General features: G+C 32.8%; 1 protein-coding gene across 4 annotated transcripts in view; it reads left to right on the top strand.

Moving 5' to 3' along the window:
• LOC126837363 (nuclear hormone receptor FTZ-F1-like) overlaps positions 1-26,345 on the top strand; it is a 68,958-nt gene that overhangs the window by 13,119 nt on the left and 29,494 nt on the right. For 2 of the 4 annotated variants that reach the window (XM_050571252.1, XM_050571253.1), the window contains exons 2-3: positions 7,147-7,203; positions 7,476-7,532. In XM_050571252.1, the coding sequence (XP_050427209.1) occupies positions 7,147-7,203; positions 7,476-7,532 (114 nt within the window). Of the gene's footprint in view, positions 1-6,730; positions 6,750-7,008; positions 7,031-7,146; positions 7,204-7,475; positions 7,533-26,345 lie in introns of those variants that run through there. The other 2 variants (XM_050571255.1, XM_050571254.1) reach the window with 2 other exon arrangements.

Here is a 26,345-nt window from a genome sequence, read left to right as displayed (position 1 = left end):
GCCTTCTGATCGGTTGCGCGGCAATATTTTATTGTGCATATTATTACGAGATGAGACATTATTGAAATTTAGGTGGCGGTTAAATGAGTCACGGTTTAGGTTAAGGTTCTAGTACACGAACTTCGGATGATTGCTGTAGTATGGTACCTATTTTATTTTAACGTGTGTCGTGTCGGTTATAATAAAACTCGGAGCGTTTTACGTTAAGAACAGTCAGTCGGTCGAGACATTGACACGATTCTAAAAATATTGTAAAGGGCAAGTACGTATAACGGGAGAGCACCGTGCATGTGCTGAACGGAGAAGAAGTGCAAACTGATAATTTCCTGTGGGAGGTGGAGGGGATTTGCTACATTTGCAGCCCGACGGTATTCCCTCTAGGTCAATGCAACTTTCACGCGCCCTTGGAACCCCCGGAGGAGGGCGAAAGGCTCCTCGTTCTTGACACCGAAAAGTACGCCGCCCCGGCTCGTTTTGTGAAATTTAAAAACAACTGAAAGGATTTATTATTTTAGAAAAACTCTCCGCAGCCTACTGGCGAATGTAGGTTTGGGTTGTTGGGAGATTAACAATACACTTCATGAAATCAAGTAAAAAAGCAATTTTTTTTTAATAAAATTTCAGTAAAATATTATGTTTCTTCAGATTTAATAAAATAGACAAAAAAAAAGCTTGAAAACAAACAGAAAGATGTTTTACTGACAAATATTCGATATGATCATTACCAATTCTCGAATAAACTCCGTATTAAACACTTTTTGATTTCGCCTCAACAGTGTATAAATGACCACGTTGCTATATTATTATGGTTAAATATAATTATATGTATAGAAATGTAACCAGCTTTGAATTTAATTATCTGAAACTATTGTAAAATTTCATAGATTTTAAAAACCTAGACCCCGCTAAAAAAAACACTTGTGGTTTATGTGTTAGTTATTGTAAGTTTTTAGAAAACTTTTTTTTTTTCATATCATATACCTATTATTATGTTATATAATTTGCAGCTATTGCATGTTGTTTTCTACGATATTTTTGACACGAGTTAGGACGGATCGAATTTTCATTGTGTTCCGGTGTGTAGAAAAAAAAAAGTAAAACAATGGCCAGTCCATATGACTCAATAGACGGCTCGCGGCGGCGTATTATCCTTTTTTGAATGCGTAAGTGTGTGTTGTGTGCGGTTGTGCATGCGAAGTATTTTAAACGAAAGTGAAAATATATTTGTATCGCGTAATAACGTATAATGTGTGGTGGCGATGGCGGCGGTGATCTTGTTAAGATTCGCGATGACCTACTGACACACTTATTGTCTGGCTGACATTGGCCCGCTTGCCGTCGAACCGTTGTACACATGTATATATATATATATATTCATATATTATACATATGTCTTATTATTATAATACTCACGCCAGTGTTTTTTTAAAAAAAAATTTAATTTTTATAATAGACAAAAAAAAAAATCATAATACGTCGTGCTTACAAATGTAATTATCATTACTATTATGTTATCGCGTTGTGTGTACAGTGTTTGTACACGCCACAGTGACGGATTTAGCAGTTATAACATATATCTGAATCGTAATATGCACAAGTCTGGCCGATGCGTTTTGATTATTATTATTTTGCTAACGCGTTTTTATTGCCGTGTTTATTTCAAAAGTTCACTCGATGTAGGTAATAGAATGATAATATAAACGACACCTATATAATATATACTTCTCTGATATTATAGAAATTCGATAATCGAGAACAAATATACGCATGTTCACGTATACTTTGTCAAAAAAGAAGAAATTATTTAGCTTAGGGACCAAACGTTTTATATTGATCTACTAAATAATTATACATTAGGTTAAAGTTTGGTACAAAGAAAAAAAATATCAAAAACCGCCTGCAGTTTTTTTGCTATCAATATATTTATGAATATTATGTAGCATATTCATAGATGCTCAAATTACCATTCCTTCACATCAAACTTTACTGTTCAGATTTGATCACCATATTTAGCGGTACACCTGCTCGAAAATGGGGACGTCTGATCGCATAACATTAAACACTGCATATCACATTTTACAATCCGTAATGTAAATGAAGATATAACAGTTGTAATAGTCTGACCAAATGTATATTTAAACGAACCTCTAATATTATAGAATTAGTATAGAATTTATTTAATGAAATCTAACTTAGAAATTAAATAATCGAGGAAAAATATATATGACTCATATAATATGACGGGATTTTTATATATTATATAGTACGTATAAAATATTGCAAAAACATATTTTACATATAAGAAATTACACAGACAAGACTAAAGAAAAAAATCGTTATATTAAATTCAAAATATAGTAACAAGACTATAATATATTACTTTTATCTAGTACCAAATAACAATTGTCAACGAGTAACGAGACCGTTTTGATTGAGTCAATATTTATTATTTACGAACATTCGTTCACAAAGATCGTTTGATGTGTTGTGTCTGAGTGTACACCTTTAGGGTACAGGTTCTATTATACACGTAATTCTGAAAAAATGTAATTTTAATATATTCAAAATGTTCTGTTATAAATGTTATTGGGTTGTGATCATTCCTTTATACGACTTTAAGGGCAATCTATCAAATTGTTAGGAATTTTATTTACACTAAAGTTAATACGATTACTAGATTTTCAATTTTTCGGCGAATTATCATTTATCGGATTAGATTGCTGTCGTGGTTTTATTTTTGTAATAAATACATTAAAAAAAAAGTAAATAATATGATAATTCATTTTTTTATGTTGTATATCAATTAAAAAATATGTATGTACACAATATTATAAGTATATATTATCCAGAATTATGTGAAAATAACAATTTAAGCGTCACTGGTCAAATGTTTTGTACTAAATATTTGTAAAATGTTGGGTATTGACAAATTCAAAATCAAGAATTTCTATATGCCTTGATTGGCCATTTCGTTAGGTTTTTTTTTACAGTGTATAAACTTTTTCGTTTTATCGTACCCTATCGGCCTGAGTGTGTTGACAGAATATAGACAACCGTTGCTCTCTTTCGAATTGGTTTTAACATGTTCAACACGTATGTCCAATTCTGTGTGCGTGCGCGCGCATTTGCATCATGCATTAGTGTTATCTCGTGTAGTAAAACGACCTCGGGAAGTACAATCGTGGTGTGAAGTCATTTTTTCGTGATTAGGTATATAGTGTGTAGCATAGCCGCCATCTTTCCCACACCTTTGATTTACCTATGACCCACTTTTGAACGAATTTAATCGACACCTATGTGACCGGTATTCTTTATGTAGCTACGCCAATAATAATAACAAGTCTGATCACTCTGTCTCTCTCATACATCTCTCGGTACATTATTATATATATTTATACACGTTGAAATTATTTTTGCCATTAACTATTTTGTACTAGATTGTTTACGTTCAGATGCGGTACGATCTGTTCTAATGACTAACCGAAGATGATGTCCCCCGTCGCCGCCGTTTTTGGTTCGACCTTGCGTTAAGGACGCTTATGTATTATACCGTTATTAATTTTGTTATTTAACTGATACTATATAATCGACGCTCAAACAAAAAAAAACACATATAATAGATTTGTTTTTTTTTTTTAAATTACTGTATAGGTCTATATAGGATGTCTTTCTCCAAACTTCCCCAAAGTTGCAGACTCCGCCAAGGTCACGCACGCCTCGTCTACCACTCCATTGCAATCGTATCATTCATATTGTCCCGTTTTAAAAAAAAAAATTTTTATTATGTAACCCATTATTATTATTTTTTGAACCACAATGTCTCGTCGTCGCCCTTGGATGGTACAGTCTCCCCTCCAAAAAAAAAAAAAAAATGGAATGGCGTTAAACGAATTTGGTAAGTTCTAAATAATATATCCAACATCCGGCGAGTTCTGTGTATTTGGAATTTTCATTCAATATATCGTCCTATACTTAATGATATATTTCCTCGATACTAATATATACTTGATATTATATACCGTTCATCTGATATAATTAATACAACATAATATGAAGTGCTTAATTCAATACGGATAACTACTGTCCAAGATTTTACCTTAAATATGTCAGTGGTATGCAATCTTTATAATTTTATATATATCTATATGTTACCCTCTAGATCACTAACAAGGAGGAAGGGGGTTGAAATATGCTTAGCCATCACGCATTTGGACTAGTTTACGACAAAGGCAAAAAAAAGAAAGGGTTGATTTTTTCATTTCTAAAAAAATGTTTTCATTGTGATAGTGTTTTTTTTATGAATATCTCTTAGGAGACTTTATACTACTTCCCAATTTTTATTAGCCACATTGGCCATTACTTTGTGTCTATTGTATATCACATTTTCAGTGGTTCCTCACGTCAAGTAGATATTTTTACGTTCATTGAAAATAGTTTTCTTTTTTTAAATAATTAAAAAGAACATTTTATTCGATTGGTTTGGACAAATTTGTTCTAGCATCATTAATTTCTTATCAATGGTTGTTATTTTAGCATTGAGAAAATAATAGGACATTTTTGAAATTCTTTGAATTAAAAAAAAAAAATCGATATACATTATTAGTTACAAATTAATAAATAGCAAGTTTTGACATTAGAATCTGTGAGATCCATATTATTTTTAGTATTAGAATTTAGAGTTTTGAACCATGTTCGAAGTATATATATATATATATATTTATGTTTTAAATTGCATCCTACGTTGCGTTTTCTTGAAAGTGATTTATTACTTTTAAGTTTATAACATTTTAGTCCCCTTGGATACAATTGTGCTAACTGCTGAATTTTATTATTGTTAATTTAATTTTTAAATTAAACACAAAAAATCCTATTTGTAAACCTCTCACGTGTGGTTTCTCGGATGCTTCGGATGCCAGGCTTGGTCTTATTAGGATACCGTGTATGCGGTTAACTGGCCACCGTGCGTAACCAACCGAACGAAGGTAATTTATTATTATATGTACCTAATATATATTATATTGTAAAGGAAGAGAATGTAGATGAACAGTGAACACCATATAGACATCATTAATAATGAAATATAACAGTTGCTTTAACAGCAGACCTGTTACTAGTATGATACCAAAACGAAAAATATTAATTTAACAGTCCAGACCTCCGTAGTAGAAACGTTTGATGAACGGGTTAAAACAAAAATTAAAGAAGAATACGGTGTTTTGATCACTTTCAAACACCTTATCCTGTGAACGTTTATCTAACCGTCTGCAGTAAAGTGTAAACTTATTAGATAACATTGATAAAGGAATTCGTTTCGACACTCGTTCGTTGTTATTAATATATTCGATAGTGTTATTTCGCTTTTGCGTGCATTTTTGACCTAAATGTTTGACCTTTGACATTTTATTCATCTCCCTGCTATTAGACACCATCTATTTATATATTAAACATTTATTTAATAATGTAATTAGAACATAAAAAATTGCCAATTTTTAACGCAGCTCTTGGATTCAATTCAAACATTTGCTTCAGAAACATAATTTTAACGTGGTAGGTAAATTGGTCTCATTTTGATATCATACACGGATGACGGTTATTACATAGTTTGTGTTTTTATATAACAATATCAATATAATTTTTTCGGTCCATTCTCAAAAAAAAGCTAATGATAAGACGTACTTGGATTTAACCAACAACTGTTATAACATTGTGGCTAATTTTAAGGGTTATTAATTTATTTATGTATAGATATCATAACATTTTATATTACGAGCAATGAATTATAAATACTTAAGTGGTCTACCCCTTAAAAAAATAGGAAAATTTTAGATATTTCTGTCTCGATGTTAAAGTTTTGTTTTTAATATTAACTTGTTTTTTTTTCTTTAACTGCACAATTAGTAAGTTTGACTCTTGATAGTAAAGCACTGATTGTTTGTTTGGTTGTTCACTGTTAGGTACAAAATGTATGTAGGTTTAGTATTCGAATTTAAAGTGTTAAATTTCTATCGGTCTTTAATTAATGGATGCGGCAACGAGATAATAAAATTATATTGTATAATATTATGTGTTATGCAAGCAAAATGTTAGGTTAGGTTAGTTGCTTACATTGCAACGTGGGCAAATTAAATATTTTATTTTCCTTAATAAAATATTAAATAACGGTAGTCGATCCGACCTGTGCAGTTAGCTTGAATTCAAACATAGCGGTATTATAAACTATTATTTAATAACTTGTATTCGTGTTGGGTATTTATGTCGCGGTCAAGTTAACATCCTTCAGTATCGCCCACCCGTGTCTATCATTTGTCAAGGTCACGACGGTGATGCAATTTATGTTTAATTATTATTATATTATAATATAGTATATAATATTTACATTGCGAATTAAAAATCGTCGCCTTGTATAGAATATTCGTTATAAACATAGGATTTATAAAGAAAGTAAAAAAAAAAAAAATTACTTAATTAAAACCAAAAATACATATTACGCGTGAAGTGCACATTTTTGGTCGTTAATCCCAATTTTTAAGGTGCATTTGCATTACTTTACATTGAAAAAAAATATATATTACTTGTGACTAATCTAGCTGTGAGCTGAGCAAACATGTGTTTATGAACTCAGCCGTTGCACGAATATTTGTCATATAAAATTATTATTTGTATTTTTATTTATGGTGAGTATACGAAACAACGTTGTGTATGTACACTGTATAGATCGATGTAGGATACTTTACAATCTATACCCGACGGTAATATTACGCATAAAATAGTATATACAAAACGACACTTCGGTTAAAAAAAATGCACAAAAATATGGTTCTGTTCGAACAAATTATTAATATTAAGTATAATGTCGTATGTACAATTTTTATTTGATCCTCGAGCTTGTAGATTTTGAAACTGTTTTCTTCTGTTAATTATATTTTCATAACAGACCGACGTATTTATGTTATTTTAAATATTTATTATTGACACACGATAGCGTGCTTCACGGAACATACATGTTTGGATTTAATTACAATAATATTATGTTAGTGTATAGTCGCGGATTTACAATTTAAACGTGGTTTTCTGTTAATACTCTGTGAATCCATATTTAATCTCAAATTGGCCCTGTAATTAAAAAAAAATAATTGTTTATTTCAGATCAAAAGTGCATGGACCTGAGTAATTTAAACGAAGACGATCAAACATTTATTGACGGTAATAATACAACATATTTTTGCTTTAATAAAATATAAGACTCGCATAACTCAAAAAAACGTTGGACTCAACCATAGTCTCCGTATAACTTAATGTCGATTTTAAAAATGTATAGTTAAATAAAATATCGTCAAGTCTAAATGTGTTTTGAGTTGTGGCGGTTGTACATTAATTTAATAAGTGTGTTTGAAACAATGAAACGTGCACAACAACACGTCTAAACCGACTGACGTCGATTTATTATTAAAGCATTTTTTTTTTTTTAATTTCAGACTCTAAATGCATGGACTTAAGTCATTTGAGCGATGACGAACCCAATTTCATCGAAGGTGAGTGGCGTTAAATTAAGTATACATTTTTTTGGTGCGATTTTAATTTGCATACACAGGAGTTGTACATGACGTGGCGTCTACTTGAGTGCTGAGGCCGATAGTGATTAATACTATCTTATTATCTCGTGATGTAACAATACAATAAAATATTACCTACACTCGTCTGTTCTATAAAACGTTATGCGTATTTCTCGGACCGTTTTTCGCTCAGTGGTATTTTTAATCGATTGCGGATTTTTTTTTTTAAATTTAAATTATTATTGTTATTATTATTACTATTATTTTAATCGGCAATCACAGACGGCGGAGCGGACGATCGGGCGCATAATATAATAGTTGTTAATAGCTCAAGGCCATCGCGGGGCCGCTAACATTGTTACTAGTGACCTACTTCTGAGCAATTCGCCACGATGTGCTCAGGCAAGGACGGCAAGGGCCCTCTGCTTCGCGCCCCTCCCCCGCGTTTTGCCGATTTTTATCTCGCGAAAATATTATTAGTGTCACGGTCACCCCGGCCCGTCAGATAGTCCAACCTATTTTCAGACAGCCCCAAAAATACGCGTAAGTACGCCAAAACTAACTGCACACAAAGCCGAACACGTCGTAGGTACCGGCCGAGCCATAAAAACCGTTTACGTCCGTCCAATAGCGTACACTAAAATATGTAACATACGATAATAACAATTGAAACAAATTTTATTTTCAATTCGAATATCGGCAGAAATTTTCAAATTGCAGAGGAAATCTCAGGAGCACAGTTTACGGTCTTTTGTTTTCAATAAGCCAAGAAACTATTTTCCATAAAAGTGCGCGCTTAAGAAAATCTCATGTCAGTTTGGGAATTCTCACAGATAACCACAGATTATGACGACTGCCGCCAAACGTTAAAAATTATTTAAGTGTAAAATTTTGTAAATACTACTATTATAAAAAAAAAAAAATCATTAATATAAATTTTGTAAAAATCAGATACTCTCGGGAGGCAATTCGGATACAAAATATTTATTACCTAACGCTGGAGATAACTAGTACTCTTTGACATAAAGTTGTTACGTCATATGATATGTCATAAAACCTAAAGGTCACCGGAAGCAAGTCGGATAGTATTTCGGAGGCAGCTAGTATATAATTTTGACAACTACCTAGAGATGGAAGCCAATTAATATTATGCATCGGTATTGACGTTCCTATTGTTTCCTGTAATTTTTTTGGTCTGGAATCAATTGATATAATATAGCATAATCAACACATAACAGTTGAAAAAAGGCATCATTTTAAGCGGACGTCATACCCCTTTTTATTAAGATTTAAATATAGCTCTAGTGTACTTGTTCAGTACAATAATGAGGAAGTTATGTCTTATGAGAAGTAATTTTTTTATCAGACTATCATACATCTATTTTAAAAGTTTTTCACTATTTATCTTTATTATTATTGGTCAACTGTGAACTATCATATTTTGACTGTAGTCGCTGTGCAATCTTTGATGACGCTTAAAAGCTAAAACACAATGTTATTCAAAGTCTACGGTCTTTTTTTTTTGTTTGTGTAATTAAATAAGTTTGTATTAAAGTAATTGAAAAGAAAAAAGTGGATTTTTTAACCAATTGATAAAAATTAAGCTATATCTATGAATATCAACAAAAACCGACACCATGAGGCGGTGTATAAAGTAAAGAAAAAACGACCTGATTCGATTTTTCTGTATCCCTATTTAAAAACTAAAACAACGGCACCGTGAGGCTAGTATTAAGTTTCAGCGAAAAACTGTCCATACCTAACGCCCTCGTAAAGGGTGTGTGGCGTCATCTTCAAACGCGCTTATAAGGCGATTTCTTTAAATCGTATATTTTATTATGCATTTATATATTTTTTATTATTCACCGTTGGGTACAACAATAAAAAAAAATGTTATGTATTCTGATGTAAGAATAACAAAACGGCCGCACAAATAACAATGACTTACAAATGTGTTTAGCACGTGCTCCACGGTTACCTTGCGCAACGGCATATACGGTCAAGTCGACTGTGTATCGAACGACAACAAACACATCATTTGTACGGTTTATATATAGACGAGGTTTATATGTGTATATAGGTCTTTGGGTCAACCACAACGAGCGGGGTCGAAAAAAGTCCCTTGTTGTCCGAACACCCCGTAAATTCGGCGTGTAATTTACTGGTTTATTAAAGTGATCGTTGACGGGCTCTTTTCTTTCAGCCTCACGCTGCACTCGCGTTGAAGGAGAATAAAATCGAAATTTCAATGAAAGAAAAGGCGGCTAGACGGTTAAATATTAGAAAGCGATCCGAGTGGCCAAGGACGCCGCCTCAATAAACCACTAAATCTTCGCGCACCCCGTTCTTTCACGGTGAACAACCGTAGTGACAATAGCCGTTTACAGTCGTTTAGGCGGAGGCGGCATCCCTTTTGCACGGACCGACCATAGCTGTTGTTATATAACATGTTTTGTCAACACTTGAAACGCTCGTGCTTAATAACAATATAGGGGTTTGGATTGGATTGTAAATTTTTTTTTAGTCACTTCACGTTGACAAGTAGTATCCTCACAACGTGTATATTATACTAAACGGGTCCTGTGGTACGACCGCACCACCATTACACAATAGGCACGCACGATGACCGCGGTCCGGGGTCATAGTATAATAATTTTAAGTAGACCGTTTGCCTTGTTTGTCTATCGCGTTGCCATAGCGTCAGGTGTAAAATATCGCGTATAATATATTTAGATGTGTTACACTATATCGGACAAACCCTTTCGATTCGTTTTTAAATCTAGTGCGTATTTCTAAATAAAAAAAAATCCCTTTCTAACACTGTCATAGGGGAACGTAAAAATCTTGGAATATTCTATCAGCTCTATTATTAGGGTAAATACTCTATAAACAAATATTTAAATACCTCCAAATTTTGTTTTAGGTATTATACCTATTAAGATATAACTAAGATGCGGAAGTTGATAATTTTTTTTATTTTATAGTATCAGTAATATAATATCAGTAATTTGGTACATCAAGATCAGAATCTTTTTTAAGCAGTCAAGTTATAAAGAAGTTGTCGTACCTTTATTTATTGATTTTTAAAACTTTTTTATGTTTTTTTTAGACACCAGTTTCCGGTCTCATTTAGAGTTTTTTTTAGTGTGATTTTATCTTTTTCGGCTGCACAAACTACCAATGACTTAAGACCTTCCTAACCTCACTAGCTTTTTGTGTCTACTTAACCCACTTTCACACTAACCACTGAATAGACTGATTGTGAGTGTACTGAATTTACTGTATAGTCTGTTGTTAGGAATCGTAAGATTGAGGTATTGAGACAAGGCTGCATATAACCGTTGACTAATTTATTATAAAGCTCAGTGGTTGTTTTTACACGCAACCGGGCTTCGTTTACTTAAATTAGTATGAACCATTAAATTCATTGTTTTTTTTTTTTTTAAATTAAAATTAATTTGCCGATGTCGCTACTGAAGTCTTAACGATAACTTAGTCGAACATGAGTTTTAATATTCAGGATGCGTTCCTACTAATTTATTACACAACGGAATAGATTTTGTATTATATGTATGTAAAGCGCTTAAATATCTCAATGGCTGCTTACTATATTTACCAGCCTGTGTGTCTGGTTACCAGACTCTGAAAATAGAAAGTGACATTATTATTGTACTAACCGTAGCCGGTAGAAGAGAGGCAGGTTAAGTTTTTATGGCTTACAAAGTCACGGGGTGGTAACCAGCGGTAAACTCGGCGGTAAGTAGCTAGACCGTTTAGTTAAATTATAAATTTTGTATCATTCAATTTTTTACTGAAGAATTTATTTAAATTTATTATTTTATATTATAATATTATTATTATTATTATTATAATATTAAAGTTTGAATTAATGTTTTGTGCATCACATTTGGCGACGTGTTCAGTATTATAAATCGTGTAATGTATTGAGTTATTTTCAGTCGTTGTATTTACTATGCACTCAAACAAATTTCCTTGATTTATGCTTATTATTGTCTATTAGTAAACCTATATTATCATAATAAGACTTCGCCTAAATAACACACAATCAATGTATATCTCGGCGTATCGATATTTGGTTTAGAATGACGCACGTGACGTCAAAACATCTGTGTCGGGTCAATACTTGTGAAAACGCTATTTTAACACTTTATTTGTAGGCTCGTGTGTCATAGCGAACGACCCCATTCACTTTTTCGATTTTCCCATTGACTTTTCGTCTGAATCCTACGAACACTTATTGTATTAGGTTTTCGGCCACGTTTTAAATATATATATATATATTTTTTTGACGTTTGGAAACCACTGCTCTGTGGACTAGCTGTTGTATAACGAATCGTCACTGACACCTTGTGTGGTATTTACTTTTAAAGACGTTACAGTCGATAACAATAGGTTTTGAGACGTTAGTAATTAATTGCATTTTTAGACTTTTTTTTTTTTAAGTCATGTTACACATAGGTAAACAAAGCGCATACGCATTTGTTGCAATATCAATAAAAGATTCAATCTAGTCACATTCGTATACTTGTCAGGATTATTGATTTTTGTGCGCTCCTCAGTTGTTATATGTATTTTTTTCCAATTAATCGATTGGATGCGAAGAAAATTATAGTAAGTTTTACGGAAACCCAAATGATGGTAAAAAATGAACGCTTTTTTATCGGTTGTAATGGACGACTAAAGACTATACACGCTGTTCTTAAATGTTGTCGCTTATGACGATAACAAAATTCGATTTTATAAGTTAGTCCAGTTTGAATAAAAGAACCAGCGTTGTATGATCGATTGTTTGCTATGATCCACGTTATGTTAAATTTAATATTTATGTCCGTAGCTATTGTTAAAAAAACAATATTAGCTAGTTCGACTAAGTTACTTAATAATTCAAGTAGTCCAGGTAGTTCGACCACTAACGTAATTAAATAGTCACGCGAGAAGCTGCTTTAGGCCAAAGTGACCGAGTTTAAACTTGTTTTTTTATCAATTACACTTAATGTGTTTTGTTCTCCCAAAAGGTGAAATTCGTTTTATTATAAATGGCTCTCAACAATTAATCCAATTTTTAGGGCTAATCTTAGCCCCCAAAAAATAATTAAGATTAAATTCAACATTATTTTCTTGTGAAATTTTAAGGTTTTTCATTAAACTGTATTTTTTTAATATTTTTTTATTTCCTATCAAGTTTATAAAGTACTCAGAACTCATTAAACTTTTTGTGCGTTGAAAGCAAAGATAAAACCAATATATAATTTTGTTTATAATGAATCGTTAAGTAACGCTTAAACCGTTTATTATGTTCATAATTAGGTCACAGCTATAGGGGCTATAATATTATTGTTATTTTATCAAAGGGGCCACTCTTTCGACTTTTTTTTAAATTTTACTTTGAGTATTAAAATATTTGTACCAATTTGTTAATTAAAATACGAAGACTCCATTTTTAAAATTGTAGCTTGCTATTTAAAAAGTTATACTACTAGTGTGGCTCGAGTATCTCTCTCTTACGTTTAACATCCGTTATTTCCACCAATCTGGGCTTAAACGGTTTAATTTGGCACTTTTAATGTAGCTCGAGTATGAAACAAAAAAAATATTAATGGTAAAAAATGTTCGGTTTAGTGATAAGTTATTTATTTATTTTTTTTTACTGATAAAGCCAATATTAAATAAATAATTGTTATGTATGTAGAATAATACAAAAAAAAGTATTCTAAGTAATTAATATGCAATGGGTTCTAGACAAATCGTAGAAATATTTTTAAATGTATTTACTTCAGAAATCGTTTGGGTACGTTTTTCTAATGACTTATTATGTTACTATACTCCGAAGGCGTGATTGCCATAAGAAGATTCTTTATGGGATATTGTTTTCCCAGCAGAACTATTACACAATACTCATAACTACTTTTTAAGTTCCCATTAATGTTGCCACACTTTGTTTCTTTCTTTGAATTTCTCTACACAAATAATATATAATATACAGTGTAGGTAATATACAGCTGTAGAGTAAATACTGAAAAAAAATTACATTTGTTGTATCCCGGTGCCGGTGCACGTGGATGTTATAATTTAAATGTGGCTCTTGAGATTTTATTTAGACGAAATAAAATTATTGAATTAATATAGAAGGTTAACCTTTCATAGCCGCCTTTACTTCGAAAAATATTTTTTACAAAAATTCCAATCTACTAAACAAAAATCCCAGGGAAACGTTCATATTATATACCCCCTCTATCATTCTTTGATCTCAACCAATGTGATTATATAACATTTTAAAAACAAATATTTTAATAGCTTTAGATTAATAGCGTGTACTAATGTATTTTTATATTTTCATAGTTTAAGTATTAGATTTTTCCGAAGTTTTATTATTAATTTTGGCTTTTTGTGTTATTTATCAAACCAATTTCTTGGTATACATGCTTCTCAAAAAAAAAAAAAAAAAATAATATATAATTACATATATTTTATGTTTTATATTTATTGAGTAGTAAACGTATTTGCTTTAAAATGCCAAGGGACATTCACATGCGACAGTTATTATTGTCTTTTTAGAAAAAAACTACCTCTTCTGTGAACCAATTGACAATTTATAATTAACAACTATGTAATCTAAAATCTATTGATCTTATTAGTTTTAACCTAATTATATTATAAAACCAAGGAAATAAAGTATTTATTCACGAGTAGATTATTGTTTTGTATTTGTCGAATAACTTTATGCTTAACACTACAGATAAAAGGTGATTGATATATTTAATGTTATTTATGGATAGAATATGGACTCAATGAAAAAATGAGATTTTTTTTAATTTTAAATAATACGATTAATTTATTCTTTTCTTCTTTATCTGGCTTCCACTACTCCTCAAGAGTTTTTGCCGTCATAGTAGGTACGGTTAATTTAAATAAAATTAATAATTTTAAACATTTGACTTTATCTTGGACAACTTTTATATCTATCTATCTATCTATTACCCACACAAAAATTATACATTATTAAAATTTTTCAAGCAAATAAAAAATAACGAATAATTAAAAATAAATAATTAATAAGTAATAACCAAAATAGAATTGTTATAAATAATCGAATGAATGGTTACTTAAATAAATCGGATATTTTTTTTTATCAATAATTTACATAGATGTAAAAAAATATTCGATTATTCTCAACTTTGATCTCGAGTATTATATAATTTTCAATCAATTTTTCCACACCGTATAATTTCTTTATTGTATGAGCTGCATTTGTTAATGACAAATTAAAAAAAAAAAAACTTATACTCGTTTTCATGTACACGCGCGGTGTTTCGCCTGATGTTTTTCAAACTTTTTTTCTCTTTGTGATGGATTATATTATCTAGGTATTTTTTTCCTGTTTAGTATTTTCGTGGCTAGTTTCAATTTTTGTTACCGTTCTTCAGAAACTATTTTATTATTACTGTTGTTGTTGTTGTTGCTGCATGCGTTTCACTTGTTCCCGTTTCTTCACGCGGCCAACGCAATGCTGCTGCTGCTGCATACAGTGTCATTAAACCGTGCCCGCCGTCGTACTCACAACACAACCGCAGAGTCATTACTATTCCCAGTGGCAAGTCGACCATAATATTATAACGGCCGGACGAATGGTGGATACACACGGATAATAATTATCCGGCCGCTGTTTGGTATGGCCATAGTAGGTATATATATATATATATGTATATTATAGTGGAGAATCCCCGGGGTTGGTTGACCCTAGTAAGAGTGTGTGTGTGCATGTGAGAGACAAAGAGAGAGAGATAGAGGGGGAGAATGAAAGAAAGAAAGAAAGCGCGGCTCGATGGCAACGCCGCCTCCGTCTGAGTGACTCTTCGGTGAAAAACGCTATAACAATGAAGGCACTGATGATGTCGGCCGATAAAAGGGACCCAACCGAGGCGAGGTGGGGAGGGTGAAAAAAGTACGTGTTCAATTTTTTCGGTCACGGGTAATAATCTTGGACTAGCCGCGTCGGATAGGAAAAGAAGAAGATTGCTCCGCGGTCGAGGAATTCGACGGGTAGAAGTGGTTCCCAAAAAAAGAAAAATATTTATAACAAATTAAATAACACGGATAATTAGTGTGCCGGGTATACACCTGCATGTATATAATATATTTGCTGCCTATAAACCCGGACAACTGTGCGTACAAACAGCCGTTGTGTATAATGTATTCTGCTTGTAGAAGACTACCGCACTGCTGCACCTGTCGGTCGAATATAATAATATTTATATTAGTCATAATGCGCGCGGCGCACGCCAAACGGTTTTTTAATACATTTTTGAAAACTGGGAATTTTACCCCGAGCCGAAAAAAAATATATAAGTGTACATAATGAACGCTCAATCGCTAGAAGCGTTGCATCGCCACAAAACTGTGTGACCACTAAGTGTCGTATTTGTCAAGTACGCCTCTGACCCCCTACTATTATTAAATAAAAAAAATCGCCCAAGGGAATTCTGACGGACCTAACTGAAATGGTGGTGTGGTGCCTTATAGATAAGATATAAACTATGAACAGTCAAAAACCAAAGTAAAATGAGAAGAAGTCAATATAAATATGTGTAGGATACAAAGACCTAACATATCGGTTTATGTATTGTGTAACCGTCTGTCAAACAGTAGAGCTCTATCCACTTTAAATAACCTAAGACTTACAAATTGGCTATCTTAATTCTTATTGTTTAAAGGACCGGCGTTTAACAAGACTAGAAAAGATCGAAAGAGTTTATGTAGATATACGGTGGGTATATTTCCTTCCTAACCCTTACATGGGTGCACATCAACCTATAATATTTCAAACAATTTGATGACTTGTCGATGTCACTCCGAAATTAATATGACCAAATATTTAACCATAGTTTTTATTGGGTTTTATTTACTAATGTGCTAGTTTATTTACTGGACTAATGATTGAAAATCAATTGCACATGCCGGTAATTTGTTCTTAAAATGTAGTTATTTTAAAAATCATAAAACCAATAAAGACGGAAAATAGTTTTATTAATATACATTTTAAGTTTCTACGATTTGGTTCTGCCGCTTCAACTAAAACACTTGTAAGCGTGGGCGAAGTTTGGTATATCTTAATTATTTTTTTTATTTTTCAACAAATATAGCTTTTTTAAGTTCATTTTCATTTATTGCAAACAATTCGGATTAGATTTATTTATGTGAGGAGATATTGCTACGAGTAAATTCTTACTGGAACATTAGATATATGCAGTCCTCGTCTCGTGCAGAGGGTTCAGTGTACCCGCAAGCCTAAACCACTGGTTTTGGGTGTATAAACTTTCACACGTGTGCCGGTAAAGGTTAATGCCTTCGAAAAACGATCGTCGGAAAGAAAATTTTCTTTCTAGTCGCGCACACGGAGGCGGCAGCGCCTTGTAATGTACATTTTACCTTATCTCTAATAGGTGGTAAACATTAATAACAGTCCCGGCCGGAGAGCAAGCACACATCGTTTGCCATGACGCCGCTGATGGTCCTAAACTCCACGTACACTTTCACTTTTAGAAGACTTTAGTGGTCCTCGTTTGTACAGAGTATTATTCGGTATTACTATTATTATTATTATTTGTTATGTGTGACATTAACCCGACAGTATTCAGATTCTCCTGGTGACGGCAGTCTTGGTGCTGTTTGAAATCGATAGAACTCATAGCCCCAGTCCATATCGGCGGACGATTTACATTGACTTCTTTTTTATTACTTTTAAGCGGTAACCGTGGTAATTGGCCAGAGTCTACTACTGTAGAACAGAACAGTGTAGACCATTTCAGATACTTGTTTAATCGTCGAGAATCTCGCGAAGAGACTCGAGAGTAATAAAATCGTATTAGTTTCTAACGAATTTTTGATTTGTAAATATAGAAAAAATTAATTTAGGCATTAACTATTGTGGACCAACCATTATATTGCAGTTTGTGATAAGGATTACGGTAACGTGCAATTATTATAGTCGGTGGAATTGGCGGTGATCAGAGGGGAGGCGGCGGTTTGGGAAACTAAAAACCTTAAAACTTAAAATTAATGTTTTTCAATAAAAATAAATGTAGCACTAATATTAAGTTTTAAGGTGTTTAGAATCTGAAGTCCTCCCCCCACTGATCTCAGTCTATGGTCGGTGGTCGTCAGAATTCAAAACTTTTCGGCCTCTCCCAATTATTCCCAGGACAATAGGCTTTTTCTCAAGTTAAGTCCGACTCTGTAGGCACGTCCCGTTCGTTTCCCCGCTATGCCGGGTTTGACTCCACGCTTTACTAACGGTCTCTGTCGGCTCTCTTTGAGGCCATCTCGGCACTTGTATAACTAACGATATGGCATGGCGTTTTCCAGGGGCAACGGTAGTGCGCGCGTTCGCCTCGCGAATCACCATGCAAATCGCTGTGCCTATACAAAACGCCGTCCGTATATGTATGAATACGAATATTATGGTTCGGCTGTCACGTATGAATTATCGGGTCCATTATTACTACTTCTACTACTGCTATTATCATTGGCCGTATTGCGCCACTAGAACGAGTTTTGGACGCGAAGTATACATTTTTACGAAATTCGAACGGTTTCTTAATTATTATCATGAGAAATTGTTTACACTTTGGAAATAACCGGATCTCGGCGCTTTATCTCCTCTCTCACCTTGGACGGCCCGAAACGACTTGCATTTCGACCAAACTTTTTGACCGCGTACAGTATATAGTAATACAATTATTATTATTATTACACACGGGGTGTTTTTTTTTGTTATTGTGTTTTTATCGCTTTAAACGTGACATTTCATAACATTGTATACGTTTTACCACGTACACCACGAGTATTATTGGCTCGGTAATCCCGTCCAACCAAATATCCCCCCGAGGTAGCAATTAGATGATTAATTTTTGAAAACAAAAACACTTCGACACGCTATTACGCACGAAAATGCAATACCCACATTTTGTACGAGACTTTCTAAATTCGATTACACGACTTTTCTTTCTTCACATTTTCAATGTGCGTTTTATCCGTGCGAATTACACGTGTATTGGAATTTGAAAATGTCCATCCCGATTTTCGTTTGTACTGTGGCTAAGGCCCGTCCAACTTAACCGGAGTGCATATGATATATTTGAACTTATACCTAACTATTCGTTTTAGTTACAAATGTTAGGGAAATGTATTGGAATCGTGGTGTTAAAAAATATGTATGTTATTGTTTATAATCGCTCACATAGGGCATGAAGTATTGGGCATGAAAAAAATTATGATCGAAAGAATTATTTAAAGTTTATACAAATTATTATTTAGTGAAATTAATTAATAGTGTAGATTTCCGTGTGCATAATATTGAAAAGCATTAAATGTAGTTAGTACTAATTTAGTTCAGCGACAATTTTCATTGATTGTTTTAATTACCTACGTCATATTCTTTGGTTTTAATTTTATCGGTTTACAATCAACAACTATAATTACAGTTCTTATAAAATTTAATCGTGGATTATTTTTGCTCAGCTCCGTTTTAAAAATTCTAAAAATAAAAACCCTAATTCATACTTTTTACATCACGTATATCATTATTATTAACAATTCAATCGTGGTGGGGAGTGTTAGGCAAATGCAACCGTACACGGTTTCATAAAGGTAATGATGTTTGTGTGTGTGTGTGTGTACCTATTTATAATGCAACCAACGACTAGTTGTGAATTATTCTAATGATTGCGTTTAATCATGATGTTTCGCAATACGTCTTAATTCGATAGACCGAGATAATTTGAAATTATTCTCATTTTGTCACCGCCGCCAGCCGACGGTAGTAAGTGCAGCTATCTGTGTATAGTACTAGCTATACGCGCTATGCGGTCTGGCTTCCAAAAAGCATGAATAAAATATATATATATATTTGTATATACATATATTCGCGTGGTTTGAATGTATATTGCGGTACTTGGTTCGTATAAATTATAATGTCTGAACTGGAGTTTGGTAACAACAGAAGAAGGCGTCCGAGAAGTCCCATCGTTTATACATAATACTTATATATATATAAATAATATATATGTATATATTATTTATAAATATTATTCTACGCTGTTGCAGTCCATAATATGGTTCTTGTGTATTGTGTGTGTGTGTGTGTGTGTGATGAAAAATCAACTGGTACCACTGTTTAGGCGGCGCTTGGTGTGTGTGTGTGTGGTATAAGAGAGAGGGCTTGTATTTTTTTAATTTTATTTTTTATTTTTAAAATCTATCCAACGGAACCGTGTCAAGGACAGCTTTAACGACACGGTCCACAGAGCTGTGATGAACCGGTTCCCCTCTACCGCAATGCAAACTCTATCGTCGGCCGCTGGAAATCTGTTTGAAATCTAAATAACATTTGGTCGCCGTTTAAAGAGAAAAAAAGTAAAAACCGCTCATTGTTATGATTATTTATTTTTTTTATATAATTTACACACACGCATAGATCGTGCGGTCGTTATTATACACGTCTTATGGCAGATTTAAAATAATATGAATTCTGATTGCCAACCGTATGTACATGTTTATTTTCTCACACAAATTCGGACTGGTGTTTTTCTTATGAAAAATAATAATTACGAAATTGTTGAAATGGTTTTTTTTCACTAACCATATTAGAGTATTTAATATATATATATATATATTTTTTTTTTTTGGTCGTAAAATCTCGTGTATTTAAAAACAATGTTGGTAAAACTAGGCCGGCCCGTCGGTTCGCGGTTGAAAGAGACTTGAATAATGGACCCTACGGTGTTTCAACATTATATTATTATTACAATACTATTATCTGATAGGTATTATTATACTGTATGTATACACGCACACACCGAGTACTTTATTCATCAAAATTAGTATTGTAATACAAACAACGATAAATCAATTGCGTCCTGCGTTAACTAATCAACGTATTATGTACGTTTTATTACGAGTATAGGGTCAGATGGAGTAATTACAAAATAATAGTGTGAATATGTAAATATAATTTTTTTTCATGACGTATAAGTAATAAAACAGCGTTGAAATCATTTCTCTTATAAAGTTGCCGTCAACTTAAAAAATAATTAACAATTAAAAGATAATTAATTCTAAATTATTTACGAGTTGGTAGTAGTTGTCTATAAAAAAAAAATTAGCATGTAGAAACATTCGCCCCATTCGATTACAGGTACATCACCTTGACCCTATTTTTAAAATATAATATAATGTAGCCACAAATATATGTGTTATTATGTTTAATAATTCGTATTAATTACACAACTTTTATACGTTTTACTAAAAAAAAATGCTAATAAAATTAATTAATGTTATAATTTTATAATTAATGTAAATGTGATTTGTGACATCATAAATATTGTGAATTTTTACTTTTAATTTTGATCTTTCTAAGTATAAGGCGTTGAATGCAGTACACGCTACTAGACTTCTAAATTTTTTTTCTGTACTTGGGATCTAAAAAGAACCACAATGGAAAATTAAATTTAACATTTGTAATATCAATAAGGCACAATGTTCATCTTTTTCACTAAAATATAAATTCTAAAAACATTTTCCGTGGAGTGTTATCGTTATAATATTACTACAGTTTGTACAAATTGTGATTTGATTTACATCAAACAAATTTTTGTCAAAAATTGACATTGTAACTTTCAAGCCCGAGATACAGAATTATATTTCTAAATGTCGGCGGTTTCTCTTGTAAGGTCTTAAAAAAAAAAAGGTTTGTTTTAATAAAATATGATATGATATGACTGACGTTAGTCGGTTTCTATGGTCAAGTTCGATTATATAATATTTAATGATGTGATATCTTAATGCCTAGTCTAGGGCGATTTTCAGTATGACAAGTGACCTCACCTAGCTCAGACGGTTATATTTTACACAGTATTACCATCTATTTGTCGTTGCCGTTGTTAGACTCGTTGATATATTTTCCCCCCCTCAATATTGACTGTATACGAGATGGACAAGAAAACAAACAACTCGTAAAAACGGATGACAATATAATAATATGTAATAATATAATAATAACAATAATAAAAACACTTCTAACACGCTGTGTTCCGTTGTCGTCGGGCTTCGGGAGGCGTTGATAATCGTGAAAATAGGATTTCACCCTCTTCCGAAGACCTTGACCGACTAACAAAAGAAGACCGACCACGGGCTTGTATGCTATGATATTATTTTGTCAATCGAGACTGTACTACAACCGCTGCTGGACCCAAAACTATCCACTCGCGTATGTGTGTGTGTGTGTTTATGCGGGTCTCCGTGGACCGATAAAAAAAAAACAATAAAAAAAAAAAACATACAAAAATAAACGTTTTGCCCTGCGTGTAAAGGTATATCTGACAATATTATTATCCCGTTTTGTATTCGACAATTTTTATTGCGGACCTGTGTAATGTGTTGGTTAGGGTCGCGTCCGTTATTTTCCAAAAGCGCTGCGGGGGAGGTGCGGTGTTGTTCCTCGTGTAAACATAAATTTTACGGCCAATTTGTTTGCCGACGTCCGTGAAAGAAAAAAAAACTAACACCGACGGCGCTAACAATGGGAATTTAGGATTTTGGCAAGGTCGCCGCAGCAACAACAGCCACCGGTGTCACACCCCCAACGGGTTTGCATTGTGTCATAAGTGTAAAAGTGAAAATAGCTTTCGTTTTTATTTTATTTTTTTTTGTATTCTTTCGTTTTTATCTTTTCTGAATTAACCGTTTTATTAGCAAAAATCTAATCGTACCATGCGACGCCCGTGTTTCTGTTTTCTTCGCCGTTGTTGTTTTTACGTCCGACAGTAAAAAAATTCAAATTAAAAAAAAAAAAACCTACAAGACAATCCGGCCGATAATTATCGTGAACCGTAATCCGTGACGATTTTCTGTGCGTTGTACGGCTCTTGTAAAATATATCAAACGCCGGAGAGGGGGTCCAGCTCAAGGTCTTTGAATCGTTGGCGGTTCTATTATTTTTCTCAGCGTTGAATGAAAACTTATTCACTGAGGTGTGTGTAGTTGCATGACCTAAAAAAATGTTAAAAATACATTAGGATCGTAATTTATCAGAAAAAAAAAGTGTAAAGCTTTATGTTCGATTTCGTTGGCATTCAAAAAAAAAAAGAAGAGATTTCTGTAAGAAAATTTGTGTTTCGGGTGATAAACTATATATGACCAGGCATATTTGTTAGTAATAGTACATTTGTGCAAAATGAAAGGTTAAACCTCTTCTACATTTTAAAATAGGCGAATTATTATGTCAATGGTTTTAATAGAACTCTTATACCTACTACAAAGGTCATTAATATCCAAAATGTCACACCAACATGGTATTCGATTTCAGTTTAACGATTTGATGATGTCTTGAGAATCATTGATTTTGTCCGAATCAATTTAAGTCAAAAATATGTCGGATGGTTCGATATATTACCTGGGCTGTACAATTTCTATCATCGTTTCGGACACAACTTTGTAATGAATAATTATAGTATACCTATGCTAAAAATGTAAAACTACATAGTCAGCAATACTACGTTGCAAGCAGTTAGATAACCATACGATCGAGAGTTGTGTACACGTTTAACTAATATCAAGTATGTGTGTATATGTGTGTCCATTTTTGTATTCTTTATGCGCGTTATACGCGTACCCGTGCTCAGAACATCAAATTTGTATTATTTAAGCGCCATTTTTTAAGGATCATAATTTTATGCATGTTTAACCGTGTGCCAATTGGTACAGTTGATCAGATGTGTTGAATGTTTAAATGTTAATGCGCAATAATTGTTTAAAATTATTATTAATGACATATTTGCACAGTACAATACAAGATAAACCTTGAACTATGTATAAATGTTTTTGACAAATTAAAAACATCCAAACCCTAATTGATTAGTTGACATTTTATAACATTACTTTTAATTATACAGTTTTATTTAAAAACAATTGAAATTTTTGTACAAAATCTCCAATTGACCTAAACGAAATTCTTATTTTTTCATTTTTGGATCCATTGTAGATTTTAAATGGTAAGTGTGCACACACTATTGCACTGCGTAAATATCTCATTACTAACAATTATTGTGCATAAACATTAAACATTTAACACATCTGATCATCAACTGTAAAAATTGGCGCACGATTAAACATGCATACAAGTATGGCCCATTAAAAACGGTGTGTACAGGGTGTTCCGCGAAAATCTGATACTAATTTTGTGCAATCATGTCAGATCACCGCGGTACGTCTTATTTATAATAATCTTGTTGGAGTTGTGTATTTTGTTTTTATTATTAATCGCTTAAACCATTGAAAATTCAGCTAAATAGCAAGAGCTATCATTAGCTATTATATATATTTATTAAAAAAAAAAATGTGTCCTAGTACTACAAATGAATGAACTAATCAAGTTAAAGTTAAATAGGGAAATTTCGGTCAAAATATAGGGCAAACGTAAATGCAATTTGTTTTATAGCAACAATCAACACATTTTATGCTTTATTTAGCCTTGTAACACATTTATCATCATATGATTAATAGCTTTCAGTCAAACCTTACAATTTTCGATCATTTATGTTGAAAAAAAAATTGCTTTTACATATTGTTCTCTATTTATTTAGTTCACGATACCGCCTCTGTAATAAAAAAAGGGGTGCAATAGACGCCGTTAAAGCGATGGCTCTATAATCTGTTTTGTTTAATAATTATTACAGTCCTTTGTTTTCGCCCATCATCAAAATACATTTTTCAGATCGCAATATATAGTTAACAGATATGAGTGTGAGTGTCATTATCATAATTACCACCTTACATCGCCATTACTAAGATTATTTATTCCCAAGCTTTGAATAATCAGATTATTCAATTGTATTAATTTCGTCTCCTCTCTTTCTCCAATCAAATAATAAAATGTCGTTGAATTTAAAATGTTCACTTTACTTTTTTTCTTGGAATTAATTACAATAAATCTGTTTATGTAAATTTATTTAAAAACGCCATTCGATTCAGTCAGTTTGTAATTGCAAACGAATATTTTATTTTAATTGCGTACTATTTACGCGTCGTACAATTCAAATTAATAGGTAATGGTTAATTATTTGATTTGAAAAATTGCATTTACCTTAATTTATTCCCAATTAATCCACCTGACCGTGCGTGAAGTTTAAAAACTGCTTAAAAAATCAAAATCTATTCATTAGACCGATCCGCTAGAAAATGACTTTTACAAAGGTTAGCATTTTTGTCATTAATAACCGTTAAAAACTGGTGTGCTTAAAATGACTCCTAGATCAAGTTTGGAAAATATTGCCTAGTTTTTACCCCTTATGATATAGCGATCCATGTATTTTAGACGTGAACTAGCTATTTTTTAATTGAATAGCATTATGCAGAAAAAAACCAACCCGCAAAAAAAAAAATTGCGATTGTAGTTTAACTACTGTGGTATACGCTATTCCACACTAGTTGAACAAGTTGAAATTAAAATCTCGATTTTTTTTTGTTGGTTAGTTGCTTTCTGCGTAACGCCATTCAATTGTTCTACTGTGATTGTTGTTAACCGTCTTATGTGTTATCTTTCGGTTTTTGTTGATATCTCTAACAAGTTAACAATTTTATTAATTGTTTAAGATTTGCATTTTCCTCGTTTTTAATTTAATTACATTATTACGGACGATATATTGTTTTCGTAAGCGCAGCCAGAATGTTAAGATTTAAAGAAAATGTTACGAACACTACAAGCAAAATTAGACAGTTAACAGTCGACACTAATAAATAATAATGAAGAAAAATAATGAAACCATTTAGAAACAACGCTACACTATAGTCTAATAAAAAACCAACGACTCCACATTACTGTATTAATACTAGTGTGTTATATTTTAATTTTTAATTTAAGATGTTGACAATATTTGCCTAATGGAAACTTGACAAAACACAAATTGTTCTGACTTGTTAATAAATGGCAAAATTTGACAGGTGTGTTAGCGTCTAAAGATTTGCTCCGAAGGGGTTTTTATTCTTGAACACCTGTTACTTCCCCTACCACGCTTGGCTTTGTCTCCCGCTTTCCCGTTTTTTTTTTTTTAAATTTATTTTAAACAGACAACCGTGGTGGTGTTCGTCACAAAAACTAAACGATTTTTGCAAAATTGAGATGGCAATATTAATTTATCATCAGCTTATGCCCCCCCCCCCCCGCCCCGGCTTGGATTTCGCCAGAAACGGCACTGTCTTATTTATTTTACATACGTTATCACATTTAACGTTAAAATGTGTACAATGGTGTACGTACGTTTACCGTATCATACATACATACATACACGTGAGTTTCATATTGAAATCGCCAACGTCGCGCACTTAATTACACGTACATAATATACAAGAGAGGTATATTATTATGTTATGTGAGTGTGTGTGTGTGTGTATGTGTATGTGTGATATTAATATTATCTACCATATTATTATATTATTTTTAGTAATAGTGCCGGTGTATTGTATATATGTACACGCACTATTGGCTCTAGCGGTGGTGGGGGAGGTGGAGGTCGCCACTGACACAACTTGCCGCCGTCACGGAGACGTAACTGGCTCAAGTGCAAGTGTTGCGATTACGTAAGTAGGTCGGATCGCGGCTTGGCGGCGTGAGCGCGCGCGCGCGCAGGCGCATCGCGTTGGCCGTTCCGTTCCCGTGCCCAGCACAACTGCGTTAACGTTGCGACCAGGTATATATACATACAAACTGTACTTACGCTA

Source organism: Adelges cooleyi, unplaced genomic scaffold, assembly GCF_023614345.1.
Source record: "Adelges cooleyi isolate 19-005CV unplaced genomic scaffold, UGA_ACOO_1.1 ACOO_flye_CR_arks_rails_tigmint_CR_PRNA_248, whole genome shotgun sequence".
NCBI classification, from domain to species: Eukaryota; Metazoa; Arthropoda; class Insecta; order Hemiptera; family Adelgidae; genus Adelges; species Adelges cooleyi.
This window is presented reverse-complemented; position numbering and strand designations above follow the sequence as displayed.